Source organism: Alternaria arbusti, assembly GCF_024043155.1.
Source record: "Alternaria arbusti strain BMP 1465 chromosome Unknown scaffold_5, whole genome shotgun sequence".
Taxonomy (NCBI): Eukaryota; Fungi; Ascomycota; class Dothideomycetes; order Pleosporales; family Pleosporaceae; genus Alternaria; species Alternaria arbusti.
The window spans coordinates 1,445,158-1,459,620 of record NW_026249945.1 but is presented as its reverse complement, the minus strand read 5'-3'; the positions used below and the strand labels follow the sequence as shown (position 1 = coordinate 1,459,620).

General features: G+C 54.6%; 5 protein-coding genes across 5 annotated transcripts; 4 read left to right on the top strand and 1 right to left on the bottom strand.

Annotated features, from left to right (window-relative positions):
- Positions 1–705: 705 nt before the first annotated feature.
- On the top strand, positions 706–1,358 carry SCD1 (Scytalone dehydratase; the record flags this gene model as incomplete). Its single annotated transcript, XM_051445546.1, has 3 exons — positions 706–742; positions 789–844; positions 894–1,358. The coding sequence occupies 3 exons, from the start codon at positions 706–708 to the stop codon at positions 1,356–1,358; spliced, it is 558 nt and encodes a 185-aa protein (XP_051303643.1).
- A 1,559-nt stretch (positions 1,359–2,917) lies between these two features.
- Positions 2,918–5,217, top strand: J4E86_005009 (uncharacterized protein; the record flags this gene model as incomplete). The annotated part of the gene is made up of 5 exons (XM_051445545.1): positions 2,918–3,117; positions 3,231–3,335; positions 3,390–3,530; positions 3,585–4,356; positions 4,993–5,217. The coding sequence occupies 5 exons, from the start codon at positions 2,918–2,920 to the stop codon at positions 5,215–5,217; spliced, it is 1,443 nt and encodes a 480-aa protein (XP_051303642.1).
- A 737-nt stretch (positions 5,218–5,954) lies between these two features.
- J4E86_005008 (uncharacterized protein) lies at positions 5,955–8,465 on the top strand (the record flags this gene model as incomplete). Its single annotated transcript, XM_051445544.1, has 6 exons — positions 5,955–6,051; positions 6,123–6,306; positions 6,361–6,404; positions 6,457–6,699; positions 7,042–7,159; positions 7,211–8,465. The coding sequence occupies 6 exons, from the start codon at positions 5,955–5,957 to the stop codon at positions 8,463–8,465; spliced, it is 1,941 nt and encodes a 646-aa protein (XP_051303641.1).
- Positions 8,466–8,743: 278 nt separating this feature from the next.
- On the bottom strand, positions 8,744–11,550 carry URE1 (Urease; the record flags this gene model as incomplete). The annotated part of the gene is made up of 6 exons (XM_051445543.1): positions 8,744–9,064; positions 9,153–10,832; positions 10,881–11,264; positions 11,317–11,343; positions 11,388–11,474; positions 11,530–11,550. The coding sequence occupies 6 exons, from the start codon at positions 11,548–11,550 to the stop codon at positions 8,744–8,746; spliced, it is 2,520 nt and encodes an 839-aa protein (XP_051303640.1).
- Positions 11,551–12,176: 626 nt separating this feature from the next.
- Positions 12,177–13,634, top strand: J4E86_005006 (uncharacterized protein; the record flags this gene model as incomplete). The annotated part of the gene is made up of 2 exons (XM_051445542.1): positions 12,177–13,154; positions 13,203–13,634. 2 exons carry the CDS (start codon positions 12,177–12,179, stop codon positions 13,632–13,634), a joined length of 1,410 nt encoding a protein of 469 aa, XP_051303639.1.
- Positions 13,635–14,463: the final 829 nt, after the last annotated feature.

The following is a 14,463-nucleotide window of genomic DNA, read 5'->3' as shown; positions in this document are numbered from 1 at the left end:
TCTTTGTCTTGATGTAGTCTGTAGGCCTGTTCGGTTTTTTTCTTGTATGAGGTGCGCCTTTAACTTAGACTGCCGTCTAGTCCTGGTACGAGCTGGTCATTGAGACGGTGCTTTGGTATACGGTATGGTTGCGATAGCTCTGACGTCGTTGTTCGCTGGAGTGCTGTCTGGTGCGTCACCGCAGCATCATCAAGCTTGAACTGAAGGCGCTGACTCTTCCTCAAGTATTAAAACTGGGTCGACGCGCGATCTGTCGCGACTGCTATATCTGGAGATGAAGGAAGTTTGAAGCCACGGCGCACCATCGGAAGGTTTGGTGTTTCAGTGGCCCGTGCGCCTTCTCTCTCCCGCGAGGGGTCGCGGCAGCAACTGCCCTGCAGCACATCTTCGACGTAACTCCACTATCCTAGTGTAGAAACATGTCGGCAGTGTCGAAACATAGGGACCTCCGAGTCCAGAAATGTACTCGGCCCCGTTTCGCGACCGCTGGCACCGCACCGGCAGTCTCGAGTATGCGGATGGCGGAACCCCGTTGGGCGGGGACCCGAAGCCAAACGTCGCAGAAGGGGACGCAAATAGAAGTGCTGGAATATGGAGCACGACAGATATAAAGACGAAGGGAACGATGGGAGGAGATATAATTGCAATATCATACTATAACAGTAACACTTTCGCCTACCAGAACCACCAGGAACAAAAGTCATCATGTTTGAGAAGAACGAATTGAAGCCGACGTTCGATGGTTGGTCCTCTCTGCGGTCTCTTGCGAGCATGACTAACAATCTCAGACGTTATGGGTTGCCAGTCGGCGTGCTATGAGTGGGCAGACAGCTACGATAGCAAGGTCGGTCGACATGCACCGCTGCTCAGTGATAATCACTTACACATCGCAGGACTGGGACCGTCTTAGCAAATGCATCGCCCCCACATTGAAGATCGACTACCGATCCTTCCTCGACAAGATCTGGGAAGCCATGCCTGCAGACGAGTTCGTCGCCATGGCCTCGGACCCCAACGTACTAGGCAACCCTCTCCTCAAGACACAGCACTTCATCGGCGGCACGCGGTGGGAGAAGACTGCAGAGGACGAGATTACCGGGTACCACCAGCTCCGTGTGCCCCATCAGAGGTACACCGATGAGTCCCGCACCAAGGTTGCCGTCAAGGGCCATGCCCACAGCTTCAACACGCACTGGTACAAGAAGATCGACGGCGAGTGGAAGTTTGCTGGACTGAACCCGGATATCAGATGGTTCGAGTACGACTTCGACAAGGTGTTCGCCGAGGGCCGTGAGCAGCTGGGTGAGGCCAAGGCTGCTGCTGGCATCCCAGAGAAGGTCCCTGGCCAGGCGATGTAGGATAGAATAGGAATCTGCTTACTAAGATACCACTACGAATGATAGAAGACATTACAACATTGTATTTGATATTCCTCAGTCTGGTGTACGTGTTCCAAGCGCACAACGGTCGTGATATGTGTCTGTCGAGCTGGTTGGATGCAGGCCTCAGCGGCCGGCCGTCTAGCTGCAGGCGGTGGGACCACTGAGAGAGGATGGAGGGGTCCATGGCGGTACAGGTGTGTGATTCGACCGGCGCAAAACTGCGCGGCTTGAGTACAGAGTCCAGCGATGCGGCGCGAGCATGGGTGAGATATGGATTGGAAAGGCTGCAGACTGCAGAGGCTCTCGGTGAGGCACCGCCCCGCACATTGCGAAAGCCCGGTGACGACTTCTGGCTGCAAGTCATCTACGCGGCCAGGGGTGGGTCGCCTATTAATAACGCAGAGCAGATCGCACGCAGCCGGCACCGTTCTTCATCTGGTCGATGCCAGCGTGGCAGCCGTGTTGAGCCTCTGTAGCGAGATGCGATGGGCCACTCGCAATGGAGCCGCTTCATCCTTGGGTCGCGCAATCCTTGTATCGATCGAAAGCTTAAACCTGCACTGGTCTACGCCATCCGCGTCCCCAGGTTCGCGCAGTCATCGCTACCAAAACCAAGCGAAGTAAATCCTAGCGGATTCTCGGCGCCGTACATCATCTGCAGTTCTTCGCTCTTCTACCGACCCCGCCCACCGACCGACCTTCCTCCCACACTGCCCAACACTCGCCGTCGTCGATCGTCTTTCCTCTCCGATTTCTCGCGTTTGTGGTGTTTGGATCTCATCTGCTTCTCCAGTTCGCCGGTGTCCTTGAGATTTTTCGGTATGTATATCTCATGAGCAATTTTCATCTCGTCTTGGCGGGCCGCCCACTGCACAATTTCGTGCACCGGGGCATGGGAGCTGCGGACTGCACAATCAATTCGGCCACCGCCCGTCTGCTACGCGATGTGCGTCCATCGCCTACTGACGTCGTCGCCTGCACGGACTTGGTCGCGCGGCCTGCAGCAGCGCTGCCACCAGCCCGAGCCAGCGTCGCGCATCCCGACGCGCTCTCACTGCCGTGGGTGTTGCGAGCACCTGTCGTGACATGGGCCTCGTGCGCCCGCCGCATGTGATGCCTGACATGAAAACTACGGTACTGACCCGCCCACTCAGATTTCGTTCGAGCTTCCTCACGGTCACTCCTTCGCTCTCCCTCACCCACACCCACTCCTTCGTGCGCGACCTGGAGTTACTGTCGCCGCTTTTCCCGACTATCTCCTAGGCGTGTTCCTTGGCCTGTACTCTCTACTGCCTCCGCGACTGCAGTGATAGAAGGAGCCGGATCTAATCGGTAAGTGCAGCCTGCCACCCTTCCAGCTCCTTCACCCTGCTCCCGCTGCCTGACCTCCTGCGCGCACACTCACCGGAACTAACAATTGCTTTTTCTGCGCAGACTATATAAACGACGCTACGGTTCTCTATCATAATTAGAGCTCATACCCTTACTCCCCACCTCCGTTAGCTCAATCGACTACCCCGCTTGATCTATCAGTCATGTCTTTCAACAACAGCTACGGCGACCAATTCCAAGGCCAGCCCCAGGGCGACATGAACAACCAGACCCCGCAGCCCGGCGACATGGGTCAGCCCATGGACGCTTCCGGCAACGGCTTCCCACCCCAGGGCAACATGGGCCCGCCAGGCAGCGCTGGTGGTGACGGCCAAGGCCAGGGTGCGGGCAAGACGACTCTCTGGTGAGTCTGCGGACGCACCCGAGTTGCGAATTGCGCATCTCAGATGGCGACATGCGCGCTCGGGTGGCCTGGCCTTTCACTAGGTGGGGCACATCGATGCTAACACAACGCAGGATGGGTGAACTCGAGCCCTGGATCGACGAGAACTTCGTGCGCAGCATCTGGTACAACATGGGCGAGACTGTCAACGTCAAGATGATCCGCGACAAGTTCTCCGGGTAAGCACGGAATCCACACAGGAAAAAGTCTCCAGGCTAACTACCGCATAGCAGCAATGCTGGATATTGCTTCGTCGACTTCGCGAGCCCTGATGCTGCGTCCAAGGCCCTTAGCCTCAACGGCCAACTGATCCCCAACTCCAACCGCCCGTTCAAGCTGAACTGGGCCTCTGGCGGTGGTCTTGCTGACAGGAGGCAAGTCTCACCCGGCTACCCACATACGACAGTGATCACTAATGACTCGAACAGCCGCGATGAGCGTGGTCCCGAATTCAGCATCTTCGTCGGAGACTTGGGCCCCGAGGTCACCGAGTTCGTCCTCGTACAACTCTTCCAGAACAAGTACCAGTCCACCAAGTCCGCCAAGATCATGTCCGACCCCATTAGTGGTATGTCGCGCGGCTACGGGTTTGTCCGGTTCGCTAGCGAGGAGGACCAGCAAAAGGCCCTCACTGAGATGCAAGGCGTCTACTGCGGCAACCGCCCCATGCGTATCTCCACCGCCACACCCAAGAACAAGAGCGGTGGTCCCGGAGGTCCCGGCGGAATGGGCGGCATGCCTCAAGGCGGCGGCGGCCCCGGCATGGGCATGTACTCTATGGGCGCTCCTCCCATGGGTGGCTACTACGGTGCACCCCAGCCGATGAACCAGTTTACTGACCCGAACAACACCACTGTCTTCGTCGGCGGTCTGTCCGGCTACGTCACCGAGGACGAGCTCCGCTCCTTCTTCCAGGGCTTTGGCGAGATTACATACGTCAAGATTCCCCCAGGCAAGGGTTGCGGCTTCGTTCAGTTCGTTCAGCGCCACGCTGCCGAGATGGCTATCAACCAAATGCAAGGCTACCCCATCGGTAACTCTCGCGTCCGTCTTAGCTGGGGTAGGTCCCAGAACAACTCCGGTCCAGCCGGCACCCCTTACCGTCCTGCACCACCTCCACCAGTTCCCTTCGGCCCAGGCATGGGTATGCCCCCGCAACACCCCTACAGCGGTGGCGGTGGCTACGGCCCGATGATGAAGGTAAGTCAACAAGACATGTTGCGGTTTTGTGTCTGATGCTAACTCGACTGTAGTAAGCGCATTCTTTCCCTCTGTATTGCTTGCACGGCGCTTCTGTCATGGTTCATCCCGTTGGCTTACTGCAACGATCCCTTTCATGACTCGGCATGACGAATTTCGAGCGATTTGGTCTTTAGTTCTATAACGGGCGGTTCTCCAAAAGTTCTCGACTTCTTCTCACGACACTCATCTTGCTGGAGGGCCATAGAAGGGAGTCTTTGTATAACAGGCCATCTATTCTCCCATTCGGGCTTTCTTTCTAAGCGTGCCACTCATCTTTCTGGGAGCATAGGGATGTAGCTAGTCATGCATGGGCCGGATGCTGCTTTCTCTCGACTTGCCTTTTCTTCACGATTGTGCGCTGCTCCTTGCAGGATTGGCCATCATTTCCAATCACACGATTCTTCTATTTCTGCGTGTTTGGTTGCGTGCTTGCTTGCTGGCTTGGTTGATTCGTCTAACGTTCTGTTCCAAGTGCCTTGTAATCTTTCCTTTGTTAGTTTGTTGTTGGTTCTATTGGCACGCGCAGAGTCTACCACCTCGTTACCCTCCTTAGACATATTGCTAACGTCATTGTGTAGCAACTTTCCCGTCCAGGCTGGCCAGCCTTCTCCTTACCCGCCGTCGATGAACGCAAGCCTCGGTGGTCAGCGACCCGGCAGCCAGAACGCTCCTACGGGCAACCCTGCCGGCCAGAACGGCACTCCCACGTTCAACAACTACCGTTTCACCCCCACCCAGCCCAACGGCCCCAACAGCCCCGGCTTCGGCTCGCCCGACTTTGGCGGTGCCTTCTCGCAGCAATTCCCTCCACCGCAGTAACTGCGCATCGTACGCTCTCGCATTGGTTATACGCATATCAGATACTGTTTTGCCGCTTTAGCAAGGAGTTCTTGGGGCATGAAACTTCATTATCACGACGTGGCTATATTCTTTAACTGGGGAATGAAGGCATAATGCTTTAGCGAGGCGTCTGGCGAACAAGAATTATATGGTATACCCATGCAGCAAGAAGAGGCGTCAAGAGTCTGTTTCATTTCTATCGTGGCGGGAGGTTCGCGTCTTTGCTAGAAGATTGCACTTCTTTCGAGGTTTTGCGTTGATTTGCTGCGTGCGCTGTGGGTATTTCGGGGGATGTCTATCGAAAGAAACGTCGCAGACTGATGGTTAGTGGATTTCAGTACAAGGTCGCTGCAAAGGTCCATGGAAGGTACATCACAGACTGACGGTTAGTGAGTTTTTAGTAGAAGGACTTTTTGAGAGATGCTACATGAGCATGCGGCAACATGCGTTCTGATCTAGTCATGCCCATTTTATACAATTTACACTTCATCGCATTTGCACGGACCTTTGACGATGTGAGTTGCCTCGCGCCATGACGTTGCGCCGTGACAATCGTGCCTTCCTCATCACTGGACCTCGGGCGTACCCGCCGTCGCTCAGCCCTCAACCCTCATAAACAATGGGCTTCTTCCTCCTCTCCACAAACACAGATCCGGCACAACTGCCAATTGCTTGTTGCTCTTTTGGACCCGAACAGCAGCAATCGCACGCCTGCCATGCGCTACGACGACTGGGACGTGATCCTCTTCCCAAAGGATTCTCACGTACCGATACAGGAGTTCAAGACCGCCTGCTATGTCTCAACTGAGGAGTGTGAGTACCCTGCTCTACCCCACCTGCATGCAGACGTCTTATACTTGGGTGTCAATACTGATAGCATGTAGATGGCCGCCAGTTGCCCACTTTGACCTCTTACATCAGCACTCTCCCGCCGTCCACACCGTTCCGTATCTCCGTACACTCATGGGCCACCGCATCGAAAGCCTCGGCACTGATCGAGTCTCGACGAAGGGCGAACCAGAAGGTTGTGTACACAGTTCAGGTGGTCGTTGATGGGGCTAGAGTCTTGTGAGCTTCACACCATGGGCTGTGGACATGGGACCACGATGCTGATTAGCATAGTCGTGGCTTCTTCGACATAGCGTCGAAATGGCCTCAAGAGATTGGTATGTCCCACCCAAGTCAATGCTGCATCACCGTTGGACTGACGCTATGTAGCGCAAGAGAAGAGATCACTCACCATCAACGAGTATCCTTCAAGTCAACGGAAACAATGCCTCGAGTTCCCGCCCTTCCACCAACGGACCCTCATGCAGAACTCATGGAATGTTCACGACCCACAAGGGCGAATAAAGATAATGCTGTCGGAACAGTTGATCATGAAGACGGCAAGTCCTGGAGAGGTAGATCTTGGCACGACCAACGACATTGTTTGCTTCTCATTCCAGCATGCTCCAAAAGGTACGTCGAAGGAACTCATACCCCTCATACATGGATCATAATAAGGAGCAGATGTCTTAGAACAGGCGGGCATCTCATGGCCTATCCGAAACCCTCTATACCTTCCCAATGCGCTCGAGCGAGCCACGCATCTGTCACAAATGTCCCCGACAAACTCTCGGACACCGAAGGCCCGGCCCTTCCTAGGCGACATCAACATGCAGTCGCCAATCTCGCATCCATCGGCATCCGCCTTTGCTAGATCGCAGATTCCCTTACCCAATCGACGCTCTAATGCGCATCTGCCTCCTATCTCACAATTCGCAAAGCCACTTCCAGGTTTCAGAAACAACGGTCGCCCAGGTATATGGGACGACAATTTCAACTCCCTTACGGATTCTGCCGACGACGTTAGCATGGATACATGGTCAACAAGAAGAACGTCGGGATCCACCAGCGACATGGCCATGCCTGACTACATGTATGCTTCTTCACATCTGTCACGGAAAAGTCAACCATGGATGCCTGACAGGTCCCAATACGACCAAGGCATGAGTACAGAATGGGAAGATCATCCGCCGAGGAAGGAAAAAGAGAAACAGCTCGTTGTCACTCTTCGAGATGACCAGCTAGGGCAGATTATCCAAGCTATGAGTCCACCGAAGCAGAATCGTGAGCTATCGCATGGATCAGGCAATCAACGCCATGAGAATACTGGTCGCATACCGACTGCTTACAACTACTGTCCCCCAAAGTCAGACATCAATCCACCTATCAACCGCCCGTCGTCGGCGGCCATGGCGCGCAAGCCATCATACTCGGACTTCAATAATGCCCTACGGAACGCATCGAATAAGCAGTCACCAATTAATCAGCGGTTCCACGATGCGATTAATGACAAACAGCCTACGATGAATCACCCTTCCTTCTCAAGCAACAAAGAGAATCGCCCGCCTTCGCAATCGCGATTGCCTACTGCGTTTCCAAACGCGAACCGTGTTCCGACGCCGAACCCCTTCGCGCAAAGGCTTCCAACCCATACCTCAGATATCTCCATGAGAGACCCATCTCCGGCACGTTCAAGTATGTATAGGTTCAGTCGGAGCGAAGCGCCACCTCCCACCATTGAGCCTGCTAAGTTTGGGTCAGCTCACGGCCCTTCAGCTGTGAATATCAGGAGCCGGAAGGAAGGCCTGGCATCCGACTCACCGAGGCTATCTGATCAAGCAATGCGCCATGATCAGAGCTTGCTGCCATCGTTGAACTCAGGTCCTCGGACTGCACATATACCAATCTTTGAGGATAAAGACGAATCCTCACACAACGCCCAGAAGAATATCCCTGATGTAGTGGAGATCATCGATGTGGATGCCATCGACCCCCATCTGAATACCAATGCTGTTTTCGAGAGCAATAAGCTGTCTCCATTCAAGCCCTGCCACAAGACTGGAGTGTCACTGTCAAGTATAGACAGTACCGGCCGTCTGGAGAGACAGCTCTACAGTGCCCTTGGCGAAGAACTCGGCAGCTTTGAACATCATATCGACACCACAGGCATGGGACCTGAACTTGCACAAGCACTCGGTGGCGTCGCAGCACACTCCGATCTCAGCGGCTCCGGCATGCTAAACCCAAACGCTCAGGAGTTTGAGCCAACGATCAAGCGGAAGAGACAGAGTACTGTGGGTGGCAGTCGGGAGAGAAGTCCGATGACCAAGAAAGAGAAGGCTGACTTGCGAGCTGGCGACCATCAGGAAGAGGTGGTGGTGTGTATGAGGGGGGATTGAGCGTATTGTTACTTTGATGTGGCTGTCTGGGAGACTATGGGTTAGTCTTGTAGGCTTTGTTTTCTGAGCGTTCTAAGCGTATTATTGTACTTGTCAGTCTATTAGGGCTAAGACTGAGTCTTACTTGTTGTATGAATAGTCAGTAGCTCGTATGAATATCGAAGAACAAACTCTGTCTCTGAGAGCCAATCGGACACCACGTTCACTGTCAGGAGATGGATACTTACACAGCAGAACAACCTTACTAAACATCAGAACTAATTCTTCAATTTCTTTCCCTAATACACAAAATACCCCTGCGTCAACGGCAGCGTCTCCGCGGGCTCAGCCTCACAAACCATACCATCCGCCTCGACCGTATACCTCTCAGGATCGACCTTCATCTTGGGCTTCGTATCATTGAACTTCATATCCCTCTTGCCGATATTCCTACAATTCTTGACGGCCTCAACGCGCTTGCGCAAGCCATAAGACTTAACGACGCCAGAAGCGATGGAAGCTTGCGAGACGAAAGTGATGCTAGATGAAGGTACCATAGGCGCGAACATGGGGCGCATGATGATAGGTTCGACGGTGGGGATCGAGGCGTTGGGATCGCCCTGAGTTGTGTTAGGCGAACGGCTGGGGAAAGAAGAAAAGGGAAGGCACAGATAAGAAGAGGAGGAAGTGGAGAAGGGAGAAACATACCATCTGAGCATACGAGCAAAACCCACTCTTAACCACCAAACTCGGCTTAACCCCAAAGTTCCTCGGCGTCCAAAGCACAAGATCCGCCACCTTGCCCACCTCCACACTTCCCACAAGATGACCCATTCCCTGCGCTATCGCGGGGTTAACAGTATACTTACTAATATACCGCTTCACCCTAAAGTTATCCGCGTCCGTGCCCTCATCTTCCTTGAGCGTACCGCGTTGCACTTTATTCTTATGCGCAGTGTTCCACGTGCGGAGTATGACTTCGCCGCAGCGGCCCATGGCCTGTGAGTCAGAGGACATCATGGATATGGCGCCGAGGTCGTGCAGCACGTCTTCAGCGGCGATGGTTTCGGCGCGGATGCGGGATTCGGCGAAGGCGACGTCTTCGGGGATGTTGCGGGAGAGGTGGTGGCATACCATTAGCATGTCGAGGTGCTCGTCGAGCGTGTTGCGTGTGTAAGGGCGAGTGGGATTGGTAGACGAAGGCAGCACGTTGTCGAGTTCGACGACGCTGATGATGTCGGGGGCGTGGCCGCCGCCTGCGCCTTCCGTGTGGTACGTGTGGATGGTTCGCCCTTTGATGGCGGCGATGGTGGACTCTACGAAACCGGATTCGTTGAGTGTGTCGGTATGGATGAGCGTTTGGATGTCGTATTCGTCGCAGACTGTCAGGCAGGCGTCGATGGCGGCGGGGGTACTGCCCCAGTCTTCGTGGAGCTTGAGACCGCAGACGCCGGCTTCGGCTTGTTGTTGCAAGGGGCGGAGTTCGGCGTCGTTGCCTTTTCCTGTTATGCCGTAGTTTACGGGGAGTGTGTCGATTGCTTGGAGCATTTGTCGGATGTGCGTCTTGCCTGGTGTGCAGGTTGTTGCGTTTGTGCCAGTGCTGGGTCCTGTGCCGCCTCCGAGCATAGTAGTGATGCCTGATGCTATAGCTTCGTGTGCTTGTTGAGGACAGATGAAGTGAATGTGGGAGTCGAAACCACCTGCCGTTACAATCTTGTGCTCAGCAGAGATGACATCGGTACATGAACCGACTATCAGGTTGGGATCCACGCCGTCCATCACGTCTGGGTTGCCTGCCTTGCCAATACCAACGATCATACCATCTTTGATTCCGATGTCCGCTTTGTAGATGCCAGACCAGTCGATAATCAAAGCATTTGTAATAACGGTATCTAGCGAGTCTTTGTCTGATACACCTCCAGCTTGTCCCATGCCTTCTCTTAGTGTCTTGCCTCCTCCGAAAGCGCACTCGTCGCCGTATATGGTCATGTCCTTCTCGACCTTAATCCAGAGGTCTGTGGCGCCTAATCTGACCAGGTCACCGGTCGTCGGACCGAACATGCTGATATAGGACAGTCGCTCCATGGTGCAGATGTCGATGTGTGCAGCGTCGCCATGCGGCTCTGGCTCGTGAAGGAAGCCGCCAGACTTCAATCTCTCCACGATGCCATTTGCGACCGACATGTCCTCGATGAAGCCCGAGGCGATCTGGTTTCCACCCTTTATGATCTTGTTGCCACCAATCTGTACCAGGGTGACTGTCTTGGTATCGCCGGGCTCGAAGCGCACCGATGTGCCTGCGGGAATATCGAGGCGGTATCCATGAGCTCGTACGCGGTCGAATTGAAGTTGCGGGTTCGTCTCGATGAAGTGGTAATGCGATCCGACCTATGTCTGGTGAGTCGCATGCCTGTGGTCGCATGATTATGTCCATACCTGGATTGGCCGATCTCCCATACTCTTCACCTTGAGCTTGATCCTCTTGCGCCCCTCGTTCAGCTTGATTATACCAGCCTCTCCCTTGACAGCCACGATCGCGCCTGGCTGCTTCGTACTCTCGTATACGCTCGAATCGGGTAGCGGAAACATGTCGTTCGACGGAATTGGCAGGAACGATCCGTATAGCGCCTTCTCAAGGTCGCCATCGTCGGTGGACACTGGGTTGTGGACGGTAACGAGGTACGTGCCGGTTGGGAAGGTGCCTTCAACCATCAGCTCGCCGAGCGAGGCGACAACAGAGGGCTGTACATGGCGACGACCCAGCATCGTCGTGCCAATGGACATGAGGTCGGCGACTGAGTGGTTTCCATCGCGGATAAGCTGTATGCATTCAGCATGCGACTGGGGATGCGCGCGAAGTCGGAGGTCGTACCTCCTGGAGGTTGTTCGCGATCAACGCCTGAGACTATTAGCAGCGTCCACGTGATATCATGTTGCACTCACGGTAGCTTCAGCATGGTTCAGCTTCACTCCCCTTGCCAGTCGACGTTGCGCAAGGAGTCCGAGCTGCGATATGACGAGCTTGTCAAGCTGTGACGCGATGGTCAGCAGGGGCCGCACGCGCACACGGCACCATGTTACACACCTCCTTTGGACACAACTGCATACTGTAGAATCAGAAGCAGCCAAGATCTGGAGCGATACAACGCGTCTCCAGATTGTATTTGAATCCCCACCATCCTCCAGTCCGACTCTACCGACTCTACCGCTACAGGCCTCACCTCTTTGGGCCATGCTGCGGGGTTCGCTTGCGATAAAGACGCGCGCTGATAAGAAGCTTACGTCCGCGGCAACGCGCTCTTAACCTTCATCCAGCGACATCGATGGATGCAATTCTAGCCACATGTACTTTCGCCAGACCATTCAGGTGTTGCGAACCTGCGCGTGCCTGTGTTGGTTCGAGCTAACCTCAGCATGACGTAGGGGTTATTGGTTTCAACACCAGCACCACTGAGACATGTAGATCCACGCCTCATTCGGCCTATGCCACCAACCTTCTTACCTATCTCGCTCCTATCCAACCTGACGCGTCTCAGGCCTTCGTCCCTTCTCCTTTTTTCAACATTCCCGCATCGCGTCGCAGCCATGATAAGCTCAAATCCAGACTCACCAGAAATACCGCCGTAACCGGTAGCGTCGATGACAACGCGGGCACGCACCACATCTTGATACTCTGTGACCGTCAACCCGCGCGTCTAGCGAACGCCATCTTCGGCATATCTCTACGTTACGATGCACTCCTTGATGCGACATCTCAAGGGAGAGAACGACGAACCCGAACCTGAAAAGCAAACACCTGATCCGCCTGTCAAGAGAAGTCGAGTAACAGTCAAACCTCCACCCAAAGATCCGAATATACCAAGGAAGCGACTCCAAATCAACAAGAAATGCCTCTATGAACGCCGGTTACCCGGGAACGCGTACATCTCCGCCCATGTTAATCGACTTCAACATGGCTACTACAGGTCGAACGCGCTTCACGAACCCGACATCAACAACCTCTTCTTCGTGTCGGTGCACTTTGTCTTTCATCCCCACGACCCAGAGTCGCATCGTTTCAAGAGCGCCGAAATCGAAGTCACCGTCCATGGCGATGATGGTGACCCAAACACACCCCGGAAACCAGGCGCGTCGCATCCGCGCATCTTGAAGCATGCGCCAGAGCTGATGTTTGGATCCGTGTCGCCGGAAAACCTACAGTGGAACTTCAGCTTATCGAGTTCGCTAGGCGTATCGCAAGCCCCCGTATCTGCTTCCTTGAACCCGAAAGCAGCTATGAAGAGCAGCTACAAGGTCTTCCACATGATGAGCATCCAAGGATCCGTGCGATCGAAGCGAAGCCCACACGGATCAGAGTACGATGTCGAAGACGCCAAGGCTGTTTGGACACTCACGGAGAATATGCTTCAGAAGTCAGGCCTGCCACGGGAGTTTGACTTTGTCCTACTCGTGCAGAAACCGGAAGATTGCGAGAATATATACATGTCAGTCGATCTGAACGCGGATGTCGGAGCCTGGTACGGCACATATCCCCAGTGGTACACGAATCTCTCCAAGTATATGCCGAATCAAGATTGTATGCTCAGTTTCGAACACGACATTGGGCAGAGGTTCCTTCCAAGCCGGCCAGGACCTGGTTTCAACTTCGCCAAACTCATGCATACGTTGGATGAATATGTCATGATGCCAGGAACTGTGTATCCAACACGCGTAAGTTTGCTTACTGAACGGTCTCACGGCCCAAGCTAACCATTGCAGGGTACGCGACAAGGCGAGATCAACAACCCGAATCTGATAGAGTATGAAGCAGCCGATGATGGGAAAGCCATCGAAGCTGCTTCGGCGTCGCCCCAACCTAAGAAGCCTGCCACACCTCCAAGCAAGAGCAAGTCGCCCCAGGGAGATTCAGATCGACAGCATCGCCATAGTTCGGTGCCAGAGAATGTGAATGTTCGTGTTGTGCTGGAGCATCAGTATCCGCAAGGGGTTGACCCGCGACGCTTCTCGTACTCTCCTCTCAGCAACTTGGAGCCTGTGCGGTACCCGTCAATACGGCGGAGAAAGTCAAGGACGGGATTGAAGGAATACGGTACGAAGCAAGCCTTGCATGAGCTTGCCCAAGATGAATCAGAAGATAGAGGCGATAGATCGCGTGGCGGAGATAGACTCAGTGGAGCTACAGTAATGTGATCGGGAGCGTCTAACGGCGAAGGGCAGTTCATGCCTATTACATGACACGCAAACTTTCCGCATGAGAGCCCGAGAAGGCGATAAATGTGGCGCTCCAATATAAACCAGGCAGACGACCGCCTTATCATTACTCGTGTGAGAACATGCAGTTCCCAAGACTCGGCTACTCGAGATCGCCACCATTAGCGCAATTTGTGACAGGTTCGTGAAATGACAGCACACCATCATCACTCAATCACGCACCACCCCTTTCGCACCGGGCAAGACTCTGCACCTCTTCCACGCAATGTCATCTCCACCTCTCTCCACCAGCTGAGGTAAGACTCATCTCTCCCACCGCGCAATGCCAGTCGTGAAGCTCGCAGGCAAACGCACCACGGCGCCTGATTGGATCTTCCCAACATCCACCCAACCTCCGATACGTCGCCCGCTAGGCCCTGAAACGAGATGACGGGTATTAGCCCGCTTCCCTCGGGGCAGATCAAGTGGTGTACGATGCCCTCTCGCCATCGCGCGGCCATGTCCTGTGTTTCGTCGCTGCAGGTGTCTGCGAGGTTTGACTGGCCAGCGCGAAGACACGCTAGACAAGGGGCCGCCATGCCGGCAACCACCCACAAAGCTGCATCGCTCTTTCTACGTACGCAACGGTCCTGGTAGGTGTAATGAGGTAGGGCAGCAGAAAGGATGCGTGGGAGTTGTGTGGTCTGCTGAGCGTGACGAATGCGATGCCCGGTGCCCCTCGGAGCTAAGGCCGGGGCTGAAGTTGGGCTGGCTTCTAGGGATGTTCTTTCCGTTCTGTTTATCTTTTGGCGGACGTCCCGTCATCGTT